Source organism: Eutrema salsugineum, unplaced genomic scaffold, assembly GCF_000478725.1.
Source record: "Eutrema salsugineum unplaced genomic scaffold, Eutsalg1_0 scaffold_2, whole genome shotgun sequence".
NCBI lineage: Eukaryota > Viridiplantae > Streptophyta > Magnoliopsida > Brassicales > Brassicaceae > Eutrema > Eutrema salsugineum.
In genome coordinates this window covers 14034314-14051226 of record NW_006256829.1, presented here as the reverse complement: position 1 = coordinate 14051226, position 16913 = coordinate 14034314, and the positions used below count along the sequence as shown (strand labels likewise).

At 38.7% G+C, this 16913-nt stretch overlaps 2 protein-coding genes and 1 non-coding gene across 4 annotated transcripts; 2 read left to right on the top strand and 1 right to left on the bottom strand.

Moving 5' to 3' along the window:
* Positions 1-3447: 3447 nt before the first annotated feature.
* On the top strand, positions 3448-3552 carry LOC112086916. The gene has a single exon (XR_002899770.1). It is a non-coding gene; the product is annotated as a small nucleolar RNA R71 (small nucleolar RNA).
* A 6715-nt stretch (positions 3553-10267) lies between these two features.
* Positions 10268-14209, top strand: LOC18018674 (putative lipase ROG1). Of its 2 annotated transcripts, XR_002899564.1 has the most exons (12): positions 10285-10728; positions 10908-10975; positions 11185-11255; positions 11329-11571; positions 11910-12073; positions 12157-12212; positions 12294-12346; positions 12437-12548; positions 12788-12885; positions 13059-13170; positions 13253-14027; positions 14131-14209. XR_002899564.1 is itself a non-coding variant. In XM_006401942.2 (11 exons), the coding sequence occupies exons 1-10, from the start codon at positions 10598-10600 to the stop codon at positions 13128-13130; spliced, it is 1068 nt and encodes a 355-aa protein (XP_006402005.1). In that variant the 5' UTR covers positions 10268-10597; the 3' UTR covers positions 13131-13170; positions 13253-14064. The 2 variants fall into 2 exon arrangements, 1 of the variants encoding a protein (XP_006402005.1); XM_006401942.2 differs by lacking the exon at positions 14131-14209 and having other exon boundaries at positions 10268-10728; positions 13253-14064.
* A 16-nt stretch (positions 14210-14225) lies between these two features.
* Positions 14226-15260, bottom strand: LOC18018673 (ethylene-responsive transcription factor ERF105). Its single transcript, XM_006401941.2, has one exon. The coding sequence runs from the start codon at positions 15166-15168 to the stop codon at positions 14488-14490; it is 681 nt and encodes a 226-aa protein (XP_006402004.1). The 5' UTR covers positions 15169-15260; the 3' UTR covers positions 14226-14487.
* Positions 15261-16913: the final 1653 nt, after the last annotated feature.

The window sequence follows — 16913 nt, the reverse complement described above, 5'->3', positions numbered from 1 at the left end:
GTGATCGCGAGAGAGATAAAGTAGGTCATACCAGACATCGGGAAGTGGATCATCAGATGAAAAATCGAATTTTACAGCCTGTAGTATCTCTGTAATAGCACTCTCGTAAGCTAGAGTAGCGTCCTCGCAACCATGTAAATCATGCTTCACCTTTACCATGTTCTGTGCTATGATCCAGACAAAGCAGGCAAGTCGTGGATCGTCCATAAACGGCATCTGAAGTGTAATGAGCTCGGTCTTCAAAACACATCCCATGTTGGCTCTAGAGAAAATCGTGTGTGCTAAGAGTTTGTGCACAACTCTCACTGCAGGATGAGTAAGAAGGGCTGACTTGGATCTCCCGCTATCATAGACTCCATAACCCATCTCTCTCCACAAGTTAAAATCGGGTTCATCTTCAAGGTAAATGCCATCGGTGTATGGAAGCTTAAGAGCTTCGCAAAGCTCAGAAATGGTGAACGAGTAAGGCTGTCCGCGGATAGAGAATGACAAGATGCCATCTGATGCTCTGGGGTTCCTCCTCTTTGTGTGGTGGAGTGTAATAGTTGCTAAGAACTCGCGGACTAGCTCAGGATAAGTCGGAAGGTTCAGCTCCATGTAGGGTCTCAGCTTAAGTGCATCGATGTACCATATCACATCCTCTCTGATTCCAAGCATCTCAAGTGTATGATAATCAATGCAAGGTGTAGGTTTGATGTTCAGCTTCTTGAAACGTCTTGCATAGTCCACTCTCGGGTTTATCTCCCTGCCAATGTATCGAATCTGTAGTGGCTCAGGAGCTGCTCGTGTTTCTCTTGAGTGCTGGAGTAATCTCATCACATAGTTTCTTCTTCTCGGTCTGGCTTGGTTCAGGATGTACTCTCCTAGAGTGGCATCGTCGGGAATGTCCTCAGAGTTGTCACCAGTGCGACGGCTTCTTCGGGATCTGGTTTGTTCCATTTTTCTTGCTGGAAAGAGAGTTTTGATGGCAGAATTGAAATCAGCTTTGAAAAAGAGTGAGGTTTGGGCCAAGAATCTCTTAAAAAGCTTAAGAATTGAAAAAGGTGTTCTATCTCCTAAATCTCCAAACCTTTTGGAAGAGAAGAGAAGAAGGAGTTTTGATCCAAAAAGTGCATTTTTTTTCTTTAAAAAGCGTTTTTGTAGCAAAAACGGAAAATTTCTGGGAACTTACCTTTCTTGTCTTGCACGCAAACGAATTTAAAACTTACGGAAAATCTTAACGGGCTTTACCGGGAATGCTCCGGGAATCACCGGGAATCACCAGAAATCACCGGGAAACACCAGGTAACACCGGGAAACACCGGGAAACACCGGGAAACACCGGAAAACACCAGGTAGCACCCGGAAACTTCGAAAAGCGGCGGAAATCCGCGTCGTCACCTCAACGACCAACAGTCGCGGTCAGGAGACGCGCGACCGCGGTGATTGAGGGCTCGGCCGCGGTCACATTCACGGTGCCGCGGTCGATACACCCTTGGCCGCGGGTAGGTCGGTCGCGACCGCGGCTCCTTCTCCTGCGGCCTTTGTCCATCTTTCTGGTCTTTGCTGGGCCGAGCAGCTAAAAACCTATCCTTTCTTCTTGGTTTTTCTAATTTTCTGGTTTTTTGTGTGTTTTTGTTATATAAAATACCTGAAACTAAAAAGAAAAAGAAAGCATAAATTGTAAAAAGGAAAAGGAAACTAAAAGAAAGAGTACCTAAATGGGTTGCCTCCCATTAAGCACTTTTGTTTTAAGTCGTTTAGCTCGACGTAGGCATGAAGGATCATGCTGATTTGAATGGCACTCCACTTGATGTGCCCTTATCATTTCCGGTCGCTGGAGGTTTTACTTCTTCTTCCTGAGGAGCCATCTTTTTACTCTTCTTTCGGACTTTAACATTGTTTAAAACCCTTTTTGTATTTTCGATCAGCTCATGGATTTGGTCCTCACTAGTTTCTGTTGCATCCGGTGGAATGATGATCTTGATCTTTGCAAAAGCTTTCGGCTTCTCTTTTTCTTTCTTTTTTGGCATGTTTCCTTTGCTTGGAAAATCATCTAGGATAGTCGGGTAGTACCTTCTGCGATCCACATTGAAGAAAACAGCGTGCCGGTTTGCGTGATTGATTACTGCTCCTACGGTAGCTAGGAATGGTCTCCCGAAAATGAGTGGCCTCTCCTTGTCTTTATCCATCTCCAGGACTTGGAAATCTGCTGGAACAATCTTGTCTCCCACTAGAACTTGTAGATCATGAATCGCCCCTTCAGTATCTTTTTGAGTTGAATCTCCAAAAATAACTTTAACCGTCGATGTCCTTAAGGTTTTTATGCCCAATTTTCGGCAAATGTCTTTGACATGATGTTGACATTGGCTCCGGAATCGCACAGGCAGTCTGCAAATTTGATTCCTGAAATGAAACATTCAAAAACAAAACGTCCCGGATCGTCGGCTTTTGTAAGCCTTTGAAACGGTGATCGTTCAGGTACCTTAAATGGTGACTGCTTCGCATCGACATCCTTGTACAGTGGTACAAAGATTGGGGTTTCTTCTTTCTTTTCATCGGTTCTGGCCTCTTCTTCAGGCAATGTGGTTATGGCGTTGCAAAACCTCTTAGGGTTATCTTCAACTCTTCCTGGAAGAACTCCACTTTGCCTCTTCATAGAGTCGGCTGTTTGGGCGACTTGCACGTCTAGCTTTTTGGCATGCGAAGATAAAGCTTCAAACTTCCCGTTCAGTCATTGTACATGCAGTCAACTTTCACGCACGTCTTTAGATGCTTTTTTCGTTCGTTATAACGAGCTGTTGAATGGACTGTTCAAGTCTACATATTTGTGAAGCTAGCTGGTTCGTCGTGACTCCCTGCTGTTGTACAAATTGATTGTTAAAACTCGTACCTGGGTAGTTATATGGCTGTCGCGGTTGATATGGTCCTGTTCCTCCGAAGTTCCCACCTTGGAACTTGTTTTGGAAGGATTTCTGCTGAGGTGGGTAGTACTGATCTTGAGGATTCTCCACATTTGGATTACGGTAAGAGAGATTGTTGTAATTTGCATTCCGAAAGTTGTTGTTGAAGCCATTGTTGAAGCGATTTTGATATGGTACTAGCGCTCCTATATAGTTCACATCTTCTTCTTGAAAGGCTTGATTAATGTGATCAATATCACTAGGTCCTTCATCTTCTGCGTCATTTTTGGTCTCACAAGCATGGACTGGGCGATTGTTGCTCTTCAGAAGCTGGCTCATGATGTTCTTCAACTCGGTTATCTCCTTGTTGTCTGTTCCGGTTTGCTTCGTCGATCGATCGTACTCAGGACAATCATTGCTATTGGCTTGAGCCAAATTTTCGATGAGGGCTCTTCCTTGGGATATCGTCTTTTGTCAAAAATCTCCATTGCTAGCTGTATCAAGTGAAAGTTTGTATTTTGGTTGCAAACATCTGTAAAATGTACTTAGCAGGCTTGATCCAAGAAATCCATGGTGAGGGCAATCACGTTCATACTCCTTAAAACGTTCCCAGGCTTCATAGAAAGTTTAGTCGGTCCTTGTTGAAAGCTTGAGATCTTTGTTCTCAACTGGTTCGACATTGACTTAGTATAGAAGTGGTTCAGGAAAGCAGTTTTACATTCTTCCCAATTAGTAATCGATCCTACAAGCAAAGATTTCAACCATCGGTGAGCTTTGTCTGCTAATGAAAAAGGGAACAACTTACACTTTAAATAGTCTGCTGGAACTTGGTTTGTTCTCATCATGCTGCAGATTTCTTCAAAGAGCTCGATATGGTCCATTGGGTGTTCAGAAGGAACTCCATGGAATTGGTTTTGCTTCACCAATGAGATGATATGAGGCTTGACTTCAAACTCATTCCGGTTCGGAAATGGAACTTGAATTGCAGATAGGTTCTGAAAATTTTGAGTAGGTCATCAAAATCAGCTATGCGATGGTTCCTGCCTTGTCTTCAGTGTTGATTTGCTGGCTGTACAGGACGGTTAACGCGCCCATTCGGCTGCATTCCTTGGTGGTCACCATCGGCTGCATTGATGGGTGCATCAAGGTCTTCATATTCTTCTCTCTCGCGGTTCTGGTGGTTTCTCGGAGGAACCTCATCCTCCTCTCCATCTTGTCGAGAATGATCACCTCCTCTGTGATCATTCTCTTCATTTTCTCCATGTTCGGACCCATCTTGGTCCATATTTAAAGCTCGATTAATAGGATCTCCAGGCTGGTCGTCGTTGGCCATTCCTTGCGTTTGTCTAAGTCTTCGAAGTTCTCTTTTGTGTTTGTCTATCTCGTCTAGAATTGGAATGTCTTCTACAGGTCTGCGCCTGGTATTCATGCAATTCAGAGAAAAAAAAAAGAAGGGAAAGATAATTCAGCAAAACTTTAAGAAAGAACTAGAGATCAGGTGTCTAGAACAGAAGTTAAAACAAGAAAAATAGCAAAAGGCAGCAAACAAATCCCCGACAACGGCGCCAAAAACTTGATGTCGTGTCAACTGCGTGAGGGAACAAGTTTTACCCTTAACAAAACAAATGAAAGCCGCAAGTGCACACCTAACCAGTTGTAGTATTTAGGGATCGAATCCACAGAGATTTGTGTGCCTGGTATTCTTCTACGGTTTTTAACTTTATGTCTAGACTAGATTGATTTTTAAAGGTTGGTTGTTTGTCACGAATTAAACTAAAACAAAAGAAAGCAAATGAATATATCCTAGAAAGCAAGTAGAAAAATTGAATGGAAAGCAAGTAAAACAAGTAAAATATTGAACTAAAGCTATTGAAATGCAGATCTAAATAAGCAAATAAAAATCGATTGGTTTGTAAATTATGACTAAAAACACTGAGCTTTCGGGAACTCTAAGGGATCATAATCGGTTTTGACACTAGGGTAGATAGATTGGGATTGACGGATATCGATATATAGGTGGTTCTAGAGCTAGAGTACGGCGGTATGATTACGTCACTGTCGTGATCATAACCAACTGTTTCTCGCAACCCTGACCAGTAGGTTTCCACTCTGGCCCTGGAAGGGAGAGAACACAAGAGCTGCACAAGACTCGTCAATACTCACGATCTCGCCGCAGGTAGGTTTCCACTCCTACGGAAAAATCGCCTGTTTCATTCTAGGGCTGATACTTAATGAAAACTTTCACAACACTAATTATCTAGATCAGATACTAGGTGATCAATGAAGCATACATGCAATAAGAACAAGAATAAACAGAGAACAGATCGAAATCTCAGATCTATAAACCTAGATGTCTTAATCGATTATGAGAGCCCCTTTCGGGAACCCTAAGCCCAACTCGGGATCTACTCAGACATGGCTGAGGTCGACATCATCATTGGTTTTAATAAAAGTAATGAAAAACAGTAAAGAAAAGAGATGAAGAAAGCTTCTCTATTGAAGAACTCGGACTTGAACAATCTTCTACAAAAATCGCATAAAAACGGCTAAAGGAAAGGGTTTCTGTAAACTATAAAGGGTGGTGTCTAAAAACGACCTAAATGACAAGTATTTATAGTCTTCAATACTCCATGGTCTCTAGGGTTCCGGAATTGAGGCTGAGAATGACTTTGGGCTTCAGAAATATGGGCTTTAGTTCGGAGCTTGATGGCCACGGTCGGGAGTGACATGACCGCGGGGATTAGGTGGCTGGCCGCGGTCAGGAGGCTTCTGACCGCGGGAAATGGGCTGTTGGCCGCGGTTGCGTGACTTGCTGGCCGTCTTCGTGTGGCTCCGAGGCTAATGGAATATCTTGAGATCCAACCGTTGGAATGTCTCTAAACTAAGTGCATTTGAAATCTGGTTGATTCTTCTATAAGTTGTCCAATTTTGATGGTGATCAGACGGTGAGAAGGTATTTGTCCCTCAATGAGAGTTCTGACGGTCTGCATTATCCAAAAGAGTCTTTTTGTTCCAATTTGTGCCTCTTTATCCCAAATTACCTGAAAAGTCTTTTAAAATCCGAAAACATAGAAATCCTTTAAAAACATTTGGAAATGGAGTAAAAAACACATGTAAAAGATATTAAAGTGATCCATAAAAATGGTCAAAATCCGGTGTTATCACTTCATCATCAGTACTTACTATCATTATGTCATCAACATAAACAAGGATTGCAAGAAATTTGCCATGCCATTGTTTAATGAATAGTGTATGATCAATGTAGCATTTCTCAAATCCCAAGTTAGTTAAAGTGGTAGAAAACTTGATGAATCACTGCCTAGAAGCTTGCTTCAAACCATAGATAGACTTCCAAAGGCGGCACACTGAATTTGGTGCAACTGTTTTCCCTTTAAGCTTAGCATATCCAGGTGGAAGCTTCATGTAGATTTTCTCATCCAAGTCATCATTTAAGAAAGCATTTGACACGTCAATATGATGAAGTGGCCACTTCAACTTTAGAGCAAGCGCCAAAAAAACTTCACAGTGGCAAGTTTGGCAACAGGTGAGAATGTGTCAAGGAAATCTATACCTTCTTGTTGGGTGAAACCCTTTGCAACCAAACGGGCTTTGTATCTTTCGATACAACCATCTGCATTATACTTTACCGTATAAACCCACTTACATCCGATAACAACTTTTTCTGGAGGTAGTTCACAAACCGACCAAGTGTGAGTCTGTTCCATAGCACCCTCAACACCCATAACATCACAACATACCTGAAATCCTTGGCTTTTAAATATTTCTCTGGTATAGGAGTGTTTGTGAGTGTATTAAGAAAGGCACAAAAAAGCTCAGATAAATTGGAATAAGAAATATAGTTTGTGATGAGATAGGGAGTTGTTACTTTAGTAAGAGTATTATTATAACAATGAAAATCCTGCAAATATTTGGGTAAATGTGTTTGTCTTCGAGATTTAGACCCAGAAGGAATAAAAGTCTCAGATGATGACACATCAGATTGATGTGCATCGGACGATGTTTGCACATGAGGCAAATGAACATCTATGGAAGCAGGAGTCTGTAATAAAGGAAATAAATATTTTGCATCATCTGCGATGGTAGATGATACAAAAGGAAAAATATCCTCATGAAAAATAATATGCCTTGAAACAGAAACTGAATGTGTTTATATATCTAGTAGCTTATACCCCTTGTAACCATTAGGATATCCTAGAAAAACACAGACTCTAGCTCTAGGTTCAAATTTGTTTCGACCTTTAGGAGAAGTTAAGTTATAACATAGGCAACCAAAGCTTTTCAGATTATAAGATTCAGGAATCTTATTCGTAAGCTTCTCAAAAGGAGATTTATTACCTAGAACCAAAGATGACAATCTATTAATGAGAAACACTACCGTAAGAACACAATCCCCCCCCCCCCCCAAAGTTCTAATGGAACCTGAGATTGAAACAAAAGGGCTCTAGCAATATTCAATAGAGGCTGATGCTTTCTCTCTACCACAGAATTTTGTTCAGGTGTTTCAGGTCAGGAATGATATGCAATACCTTTAGATGTATACAGTTCAGTGAATTTAAGTTCATGTGCATTATCTGATATAACCGATGTAACTTTCGTTGCATATTGAGTTTCAACCATTTGAGTAAATGCATGAAATATAGACAAGACATCTGATTTAGCATGAAGAAGATACACCCAAGTAGCTCTACTATAGTCATCTACTATCGTAAGAAAGTATTTATAACCATCAGTAGTTGGCACACAGAAAGGACTCCATGTATCGATATGAAGTAACTTAAATGGATGAGAACACATATTATTTTGAGACTTAAAAGAGAGATTTTTCTGTTTAAAAAGCTGACAAACATGGCAACAGCTAGAAGTCTTTTCAATATCTTTATTCTTTTTTTCAAGTTCAATACATCAGAAAGTACGTAAATCTATCTTGAACTGAGATGGATAACCCAATCTCATATGCCAAGTCTTAGAATCAACAAGCAAACTAGTATAAGAAGTAGAAATACCTGAAACATTTGCTAAAGACATCTTATCATTTGCAGAATTGAAATTCAGAACATAGATATTTCTCATTTGACTACCTTGACCAATCATCAATCCCGAGTAATTGCCTGAATGAAACATGCATCAGCAGTAAAACTAACTTTAGAATTTACTGACACTCAGAAAATTGAATTTAAATTCTGGAATATACAGCACACTATGCAAAGAAATAGCATCACCCAAGAATGAATCCTATGCCCACTATTTTAATTGTATATCCATTAGGGAAAGTGACGAAGGTACTATCTAGGGATCTAAAGGTGGTAAATAAGTCTTTATAATGTGTAACATGATGAGTTGCCCTTGAATCTATTACCCAAGCTCTAAGAAACACTTCTAGTGCTGTAGATATAGAGAAAATAAGCATGTCATAATATTTATGATTGGAGAAATCCAGAAATGTACCTGTTACCAAGGAGATAACAGGTGCAGAAGTTGAAGGTGAAGCACAAGTACCGACAGATGAAGGCGTAACACCAGGATGTGAAGCTTGACACTGAGGTAGGAGATCATTGTTTGTATCTGGTCCTTAGTCATAGTCTCGAAACTGTCCTTAGAAGTATCCATCTGTGGCTCTTGAGAAAATTGTGGAACACTACCAAGAGATGCAACGTTTATAGAGCCAACCGTGTGTGAAGGCTTGGCCTTAGGATGACCAGGAGGAAAGCCGTGTATCTTATAGCAGCGATCAACAGTGTGTCCAATCTAGTTGCTGTGTGAATACTTTGGTTTCTTGAAATTACCGTGAGCCAAGAAGATTTGAGAAGGATCAGTTGAACTTGAGTCTTGAACTTGAAAAGTAACCAGAGAATTTATTACCCTGACCAACCACACGTTGACTGTCATCCTGATCCAACATATTGTAGATTTCAGATAGTCCAAGACGAGGCCTCATGTTCAGTATATGACCCCTGATGTTAGCGAAGCTGTCATTCAACCCCATCAGAAATTGGATAATCTTGCTGGTTTCTGCATCTTCCAACAATTCCTTGACATTTTCACAGTTGCATTTATTTGCACACTGAGACTTAATATTTGCAAGCTGCTCCCAAAGAGTCTTCTTCTTTGTGTAGTAAGTAGACAAATCCCCAGAGCATTGCTTAAGAGTGTAAATGACATGTTCGAGCTGATACTTCCAAGGAAGATTACTCACACGAATTCTCAAATACAGATCATTCTACATCTCGGCTGCATCTTCGAAGTACAAAATACTGTTATAGATTTCTCTGTTCACTATGTTCATCACCCAAGCCTTAACCATACTATTGCAACTTCTCTAGATTGTGAACAAACTATCAGTAGTGTCTGGCCTAAGAAGAAATCCATCCATAAACGCAAGTTTATTTTTTGTATCTAGACTGATTCTTATTGCAATATACCAGTTATTGTAGTTTGAACCATCGAGTATGTGTGAAATAATAGAGAACCTGGATGATCGGCAAAATGCAGAAAATATGGACTATGAACATTATCTAAATATTCCATTCCAACAGAAATCATACTAGAAGTTGCACGATTCGCAGATCCAAGAAAAATCGAAGGTGCGACCAATTCCGGACCATCGGAAGAAGATGATCCAACTTTATTCTTCATTGCAGATCCATTCACTTCAGAAACGGTCGGTGTAGGTGAACGATTGTGTAGTTTCCTTCCTTGTTTTGCCATAGTAGTAGGTCAAAGCTTAATTGATTAATTGAACCAAGACGAAATTCACATGAGTGATTTGGGAGCTTCTGATGTTGAAAAAATTACAGATTTGAGATTGATTCAACTATTAATGGTGAAATAGAACATAAATCAAATAAAAACATGTGAAATCAGAAAGATGAATAGAGATTGCTGTGATATCATGTTAGATGAAGAGAATCCGTGAAAAACTACGGAAAAAAGTATTATGTTATTCACAATTTTCTAATTTATATACTGAACCAAAGTTAAAAAAGACTAAACCAACATATCGGAGAAAAATTAATCATTCGGTCAAAAAAAAAAAACTATAAGCATGGATCATACATTTTTCTGCGGAATGGCGGAATTGTGGAAAAAATTTTGCGGAATAGATTAAGCGACTTATAAGTCGCTTTTTTGCGGAATGACTTTTTCTTTGTATTTTTGTTAAGCAAAAACGCATTCCGCGTTTTTATGTGTATTTTTTCATTACGTGGATTTTTGTCGATTGGCAAAAAAACCTGCGGAATTGTGTTTAAAAACGCAATTCTGCTATTCCGCAGGTTACCAATCAGAGCCTAACTGTTAAAAGTCAAAAGAATTTGTTTTGGTTCAACAAAGTCAAACTTATCTTTACCCCAAAAAAAAAAAAAAAAAGCGATTTTTTTGTGGGTTGTTCCCGGGTAAGAAGTCGGCAATCTCCCTCTCGAATCCGACCTCATTCACACGATTCCTTTCTTCCACGTTACATTTTCTTCGATTTTCGTTTCCTTCTCTGGCAAGTCTATCTTCTCTTGCTCTCTTCATTTCCACTTCACACTTTCCCACTGTTACACCACAAAACCTATCCTCTCAATTTTTCCCCACCATTCTTTGTCGTTTTCTCAATCCACAATCTTAATTGGGCGATTGGAGGTGGTTTCGCTACTGTAATCGGATCTGATCTGATCGAATTTGATTGTTTGTTTTTGACCTGGATTGATCCCATGGAGAAGCAAGAGGACGGTGTTTGCGCGGCGGAGTTTGTCGACGGGAGCCTTGACGTCTGGAGTTGTAAAAATTCCGATTCTTCTTCCGCCGATCACCTCGTTGTTATGGTTCATGGCATCATGGGAAGGTAAGAACCAATACTCTCTCTCTCTCTCTCTCTCTGACTCTGCTGCTTATTGATCATTCGTTTATGTTGATTTCTGCAGTTCGCAGATTTTCCCAGTAATGAGAATTGTTCTTTCTCTTGTTAATTATACAATTTGGGACGAGAATTGTAATGTTTATCTCCTTGTTTTGCTTCTGTAGTACGGACGATTGGAAATTTGGAGCCGAAAAGTTCGTCAAAATGCTGCCAGACAAAGTATTTGTTCACTGTAAGTAGAAAGACTTGCTTTTACTCAATGGTTCTGATTAGTGATGATTTTAGGAAATTTTGCATAACTAGGGATTAGTTTCCTTTTTCAGAATAAACGATATATTATATAGTTACTGGTCCCTTTTGCCTAATCTTTAGGCTACTAATTAGGTTCTGTTTGTTCTATTTCTTGCTCCAAGATTCTTATGATCTTTCTGGTTTAAGCAGGTAGTGAGAAAAACGCGTCTGCGCTTACTCTTGATGGTGTGGATGTAATGGGTGAACGTCTTGCATCTGAGGTAATAAGAAACACATTCTTCCTATTTAAAGAAACAAAATGCGTGATAAGATGACACTCTTGCATGTGGTCAGGTTCGTGAAATTATTGAAACAAGACCAAACATCCGTAAAATCTCCTTTGTTGCACATTCTTTGGGAGGACTTGCAGCAAGATATGCTATTGGGAAGCTGTACAAGCCAGCTAATCAGGAAGATGTGAAAGGCTCTTCAGGGGACAGTAGTGAAGCGACTTCCGAAGGCACAATTTGCGGCCTCGAGGCTATGAATTTCATCACTGTTGCTACACCACATTTGGGTTCAATGGGTAATAGACAGGTAACTGTGGTTATGTGCTTGCGTGTTGCATTTATTGTAGCGAGTTGTTTTGCTAAATCGTCTTTACAAATTGTTTGAGATTGAAACAAAAATTCATTGCATAACATGATTCTGGTGAATGCAAAAAGAGTAAACATAGAAAGCATGACTTGTGTGATATCTTAATAAAGCTACTTTTAATCTGGCACTATGTTATAATGTATAGTCATGTATATAAGATATACTTAACAGTTGCTTTCTTGAAACCATAGAAATCTGTTTGTACGATTGAATTACCATTCCACTTATGACCGGATGTTATTCTCATGGGATTAGAACAATTTGGTATTTGCTTCCAGGTTCCGTTTCTCTTTGGTGTTTCCTCCTTTGAGAAAGTTGCAGGTCTCATTATCCACTGGATATTTAAAAGAACAGGCCGTCATCTTTTCTTGAAAGATGAAGAAGAGGGAAAACCACCCTTGCTTCGACGCATGGTGGAAGATACCGGTGACTGTCATTTCATGTATGCCCCATTTTTCACAAGTTAGTTCACTTAATCATGTCTCGAAGATGTTCTCACTAGAATATGTTTTCCTCTATTTACAGATCTGCACTGCGTGCCTTCAAAAGGCGGGTGGTTTATTCAAATGTCAGCTATGATCGTATCCTGTCTGTGTTACTTGTAGTAATATGCTCTTTATCATGTGCCATTACATTTTTATTCCTTTACGAGATCTGAATAGACATCGTTGGCTGGAAGACGGCATCTATTAGACGTGACAGTGAATTGCCTAAGGTATCTGACTCTTGACTGGATTTTACTTCATTTAGTTCAGGATTTTGATATGTTGGTTCTCTGATAGTTGAAGAATTTCTTGTTTACCAGTGGGAAGATTCTCTGAACGAGAAGTATCCTCATATTGTTTACGAAGAACTCTGCAAGTCATGTGATGCTGAGGACATACCAGAAGGCGAGAATCATCTAAATGACATAGAAGGTCAGCTTGCGCACTGCCGTTTAGGCGTTTGTCAGTTCTATTGTAGAATTTATTGTTCACTGCTCTTCTTATTTCTATTTCTGTTTTCTATACTATTATTCTCATTAGCTGGTAAAAGAAGTTAGTGTTAAACACAAACAGTTAATAGTAGTGCTTCTGCTTTCTTATATTCATGTACAGAGTTAACGTACAGGTACATCATGATGTTTTAGTAACGTGGTGCCTTTTCGATTTTTCAGAAGAAATGATCAAAGGTCTCTCCTCTGTCTCTTGGGAAAAAGTTGATGTTAGCTTTCATAGTAGCAGGCAGAGATTCGCTGCCCATAGTGTTATACAGGTCTCTCACTCTCTCCCGCCATTCCTCACGTGTCTAAAGATATAACATTTGTTTATCCTCCCTCATAAGCGTTTAATACTTATTACTGTCAATTCATTCAGATGAGTTCGATCTCCACATTCATTCTTGTAAAAAATATGAAGTCTAATAGCCCGTGTTTATGCCGTTTACAGGTTAAAAACGAAACTATGCATATAGAAGGAGCAGATGTCATAGAGCATATCATCGATCATTTCCATGCATAAATCATTAAAATTCATACAACTAAGGACTCGAGTTTCATAGGTAAGCAACAGTTTTCCAGTTGGACGGTATGTCATGTAGTTGTTTATACTATGATATCATCTCATTTTCTCTGTGATTGCAGGTAGCAAGACGTCAATTATGCAAATCACGTGATACATGGTCTTACCAACGAAGAAAATATTGTTCGATTCATTGTTTCATGTATTCATCAATATTATGCAATGAAAGTGTAAAATAGAGTACTTAAAGAACGGAAGTTTTGTGCCTATATATTCGATTATTCGTTCTACTTGGAAGGATTCCTACTGAGTTGGCGTTATCACTTGGTAATCAACGTCCTAACAACCAGGCTGAAGCACTAAACTGCAATCAGTTCACTCTCATATCTTTCATATTCCCCTCTGGTTGTTTCCTTTGTTTTGGTGACTTGGAATAGTCATATCATGTTGTAAGATGTGAACATGTTACGACCTTACAATCAATTACATCTGGAAGCAGAAGCTCTGGTGGAGCGGGCCACAAAAGCAATGGCTTAGATTTTGTATTTCTCTTTTGTTGCCTTACTCTTTTATATGCTTCAGTTCAATGGTTGCCTGTAGTATAACGGTTGCGTGCTTGTGACCATGTATGTGTTTATATATAGATATTCATTCTTTTGTGAAATTCTACGATGTCCAACAGAGGAGAGATTTGAGATCTGAAATGGAACTCTGTTGTTGGTTGAAGACCCACTTGGTTTGATGTTGTGCAGCGTGTATTCACCCTAGTTTCAATGTATCCCAGTGGTTCCAAAGTAGTTCTCTTGGCTTTGTAGGAACCTTTGCCCATGGTACTGTCTAGATATCTTATCAGTTACATCTCCTGGAGGTAGGTCCTGCTTCGCTTGGAGTCGGCATGTAAGAATTCAGTTCACCATCATCAAGAACTGGTATCAAACTATATGTTGCCATCTACTGTATTACCTGCTGAGCTTTTTTTGTTCTATTGTGAAATTTATAGGGTTGAAGCAAGGTGCATCTGCATGTGGGTGCCTGTTCTCTCAGACGACGACACAGTCTGGATTCATTAGTATGGTCTTGTAAGTTTGAACTTCCTCTTTGTTCTATAAAAAAACTATCATTCTCTTTAGTAGAGATAATTTGCATTCAAAAAGAATGAATGAATATAGCAAAGTATTTACAATCAACCAATCTAGAAGCTAACTCATTCCATGAGGTTTATTGAATACAATCCTTAAGATTAACAAGTTTTGTCATTATTGTCTTCTTTGGGCTTTTCTTGTGGATGATATATTATATAATCCAAAGTTGCTGATGTCACCTAATGTTGGAATTTTCCCCATATGACCCCAGAAGCTTACTTAACCACGAGTTGAGAGTGTCCAAGAGATGGATAAGGAGATAACGGAGGCACAGAGAATAGTCTCATCCCATTACCGTCTACTCCGTCCCAAAACCCCATCCAATTTGACGGCGTTAACGGACAAGCCTCACCCTGAGCTTCCGTCTCTTCCCTTTTCACAGCTTTATGGCTGCTCTCATGGCTTTCTTCATCCATTACTTGTCTCTTCCTCTTAGCTTTCAAAGGCACAGTCTTGTTGTTGTTGTTGTTGCCATCGTCTCCAAAGTCCTCGTGCTTGCCTGCTTCGAGTGGGAAGTTAAGAATGGCTTTGCTTCCTCGTAGTTTAAAAGCAGCCTTGTCGTAACTTCTTGCAGCTTCCACGGCTGTGTCAAAAGTACCTAACCATACACGAACACCTTTCTTGTTTGGGTCTCTGATCTCAGCTGCGTACTTACCCCACGGTCTTCTCCTCACGCCTCTGTAATGCCTTTGATCATCCTCTTGAGCCACCACCGGTGGTGAAGTAGTAGGAACTGCGATGGTGGCAAGAGGTGGCTTGCGTTGGCTTAGAGTTGAGGAGGTGCAGTGGTTGATGCTTGAGACGAAGGTCTCTATAGAAGGGAAATCGGTAAGGAGGTGTTGAGTTATGAGATCTAAAGCTGATTGGTCATGTTCTTGTTGTGAAGAAGAAGCCATAAGTTGAAACTGAGAGTGGAGTGTTGTTTTTGTGGTTTTTGATTGTTTGTGAATTTTTTGGATTTTGAGATTGGAGGGTTATATAAAATGAGTGAAGTGAGAAGTTTCGTAGTTAGCTTCTTAGGTTGAAGAGAGGAAGGATCATTTTCAATTCTTTTGACTTGTTTAGTTTGTGGTTTTGTTTTGGAGTGTGGCAAGTGGAGTCTCTAAATTATTATTTTAAAGATATTGTGTATTTTTGTCTTTTATCGTGAGGGCCCATTGTTAAAGCTAGTGTCTATTTCCAGGCTTCTTCATATACGAAACACACAAATTAACAAAAATTGTTTTTTTTAAGAGAAATTTGAAACAGAAAATGACACTTTATTGCGTTGATTTACTTACTGGGTCGTTGGAAATTTAGAATTGCTCTTTTGGCTGCACTGTTTGAGACTTATCTTTTTGTTAATTTTATTTTTTCTTGTAACCGATCTTTTTATAAAATTGTTTGAAGCTATAATTTTGTTACTTGATTTTTGTTTATTTCACGGCTAAGCTATGAAGTGTAGAATTATGACTTATGAAGAGCCACTTGCCTATTTTGGACAATGAAAGTTTGAATTTCCTGCATGCATGTTGTGTTTTTTGGAGACATGTCCGATTAAATTTTCATGGTCAAGATTTGAAAATTTAGTCTATCACAAAAAGTAGATTTCCAAAATTTTCATAATGAAATGAAAAATAATATATAATCAATCTTAATAAAAAAAATCCAACAAATTCTCATACTAAGTGGTTTAGGGATCTGTTTGCCAGCCGAACTAATTAATTTAAATACTTTAATCTATAATTTAAAGTATATTTTTTTTCAAAATAATAATAATACAAAACAAGAAAAATAAATTAAAATTTTATAAAATATTTTAACTCTATAAATAGTTTATAAAAAATACAAAAACACAAAAAAACTAATATTTTATTATTGAAATATGGTTTTTTTGCATTTTTCCCTATAAAATTGTTTATTAAATTCTCATAGTCGAGTTTTTCAACCATAGATGTCTCAATAGATAACAAAGCTAGCCCATTTAATCGCTCTTAGAAGATCGCAAATAATTCTTTATCAGCTTTAACTTCGAAAAACTTCTTTCACAAGTAGTAACCAATACCGGAACTGTCAATAATATGCGATATGAAACTTCTGTGTTTTGATAACAATCCTCCATTTGTTTCAAAAAATCAAGCGCTTCATTAAGCTTCTCAACTTCATTTGCTATTAATTCTCAGAGAATTTTTAGTTCCATAAACAGATCATCGCCAACTATGTCTGCATACCATTCGTTGAGAAACTTTCAAGTCTGCAAATTCTATTTTCTTTCTAAAATATAATTTGTTGTCCTTAACCAATATTTTTTTAGAGAAAAGTCCATAAACATTACAAAAAAAAATTACAAATATTATTATTTTATAAAAAAATCTTTTAAATTTTTGTTTATTTATGTATACTTAAAAAAAATTAACCAAAATATGCCTCCGTAAATTGGATGTCCCAATTCGTCGCCTACTTCACCTATGCTTTGGGCCGGCCCTGCTTTTGCAAATTTTTTGTTTTTCTTTTTTGTTGCTAAAATTTGTTCATAATTTAGTTTCGGTATGGGTCACAACACACATACTTGTAACAACAAAAACTTATATTAAAAATCAAGCTCAAGTACCTCACTAAGCTAGCTTTAACATTCTGTAAGCAGGGCCGGAGAGTCCAATTT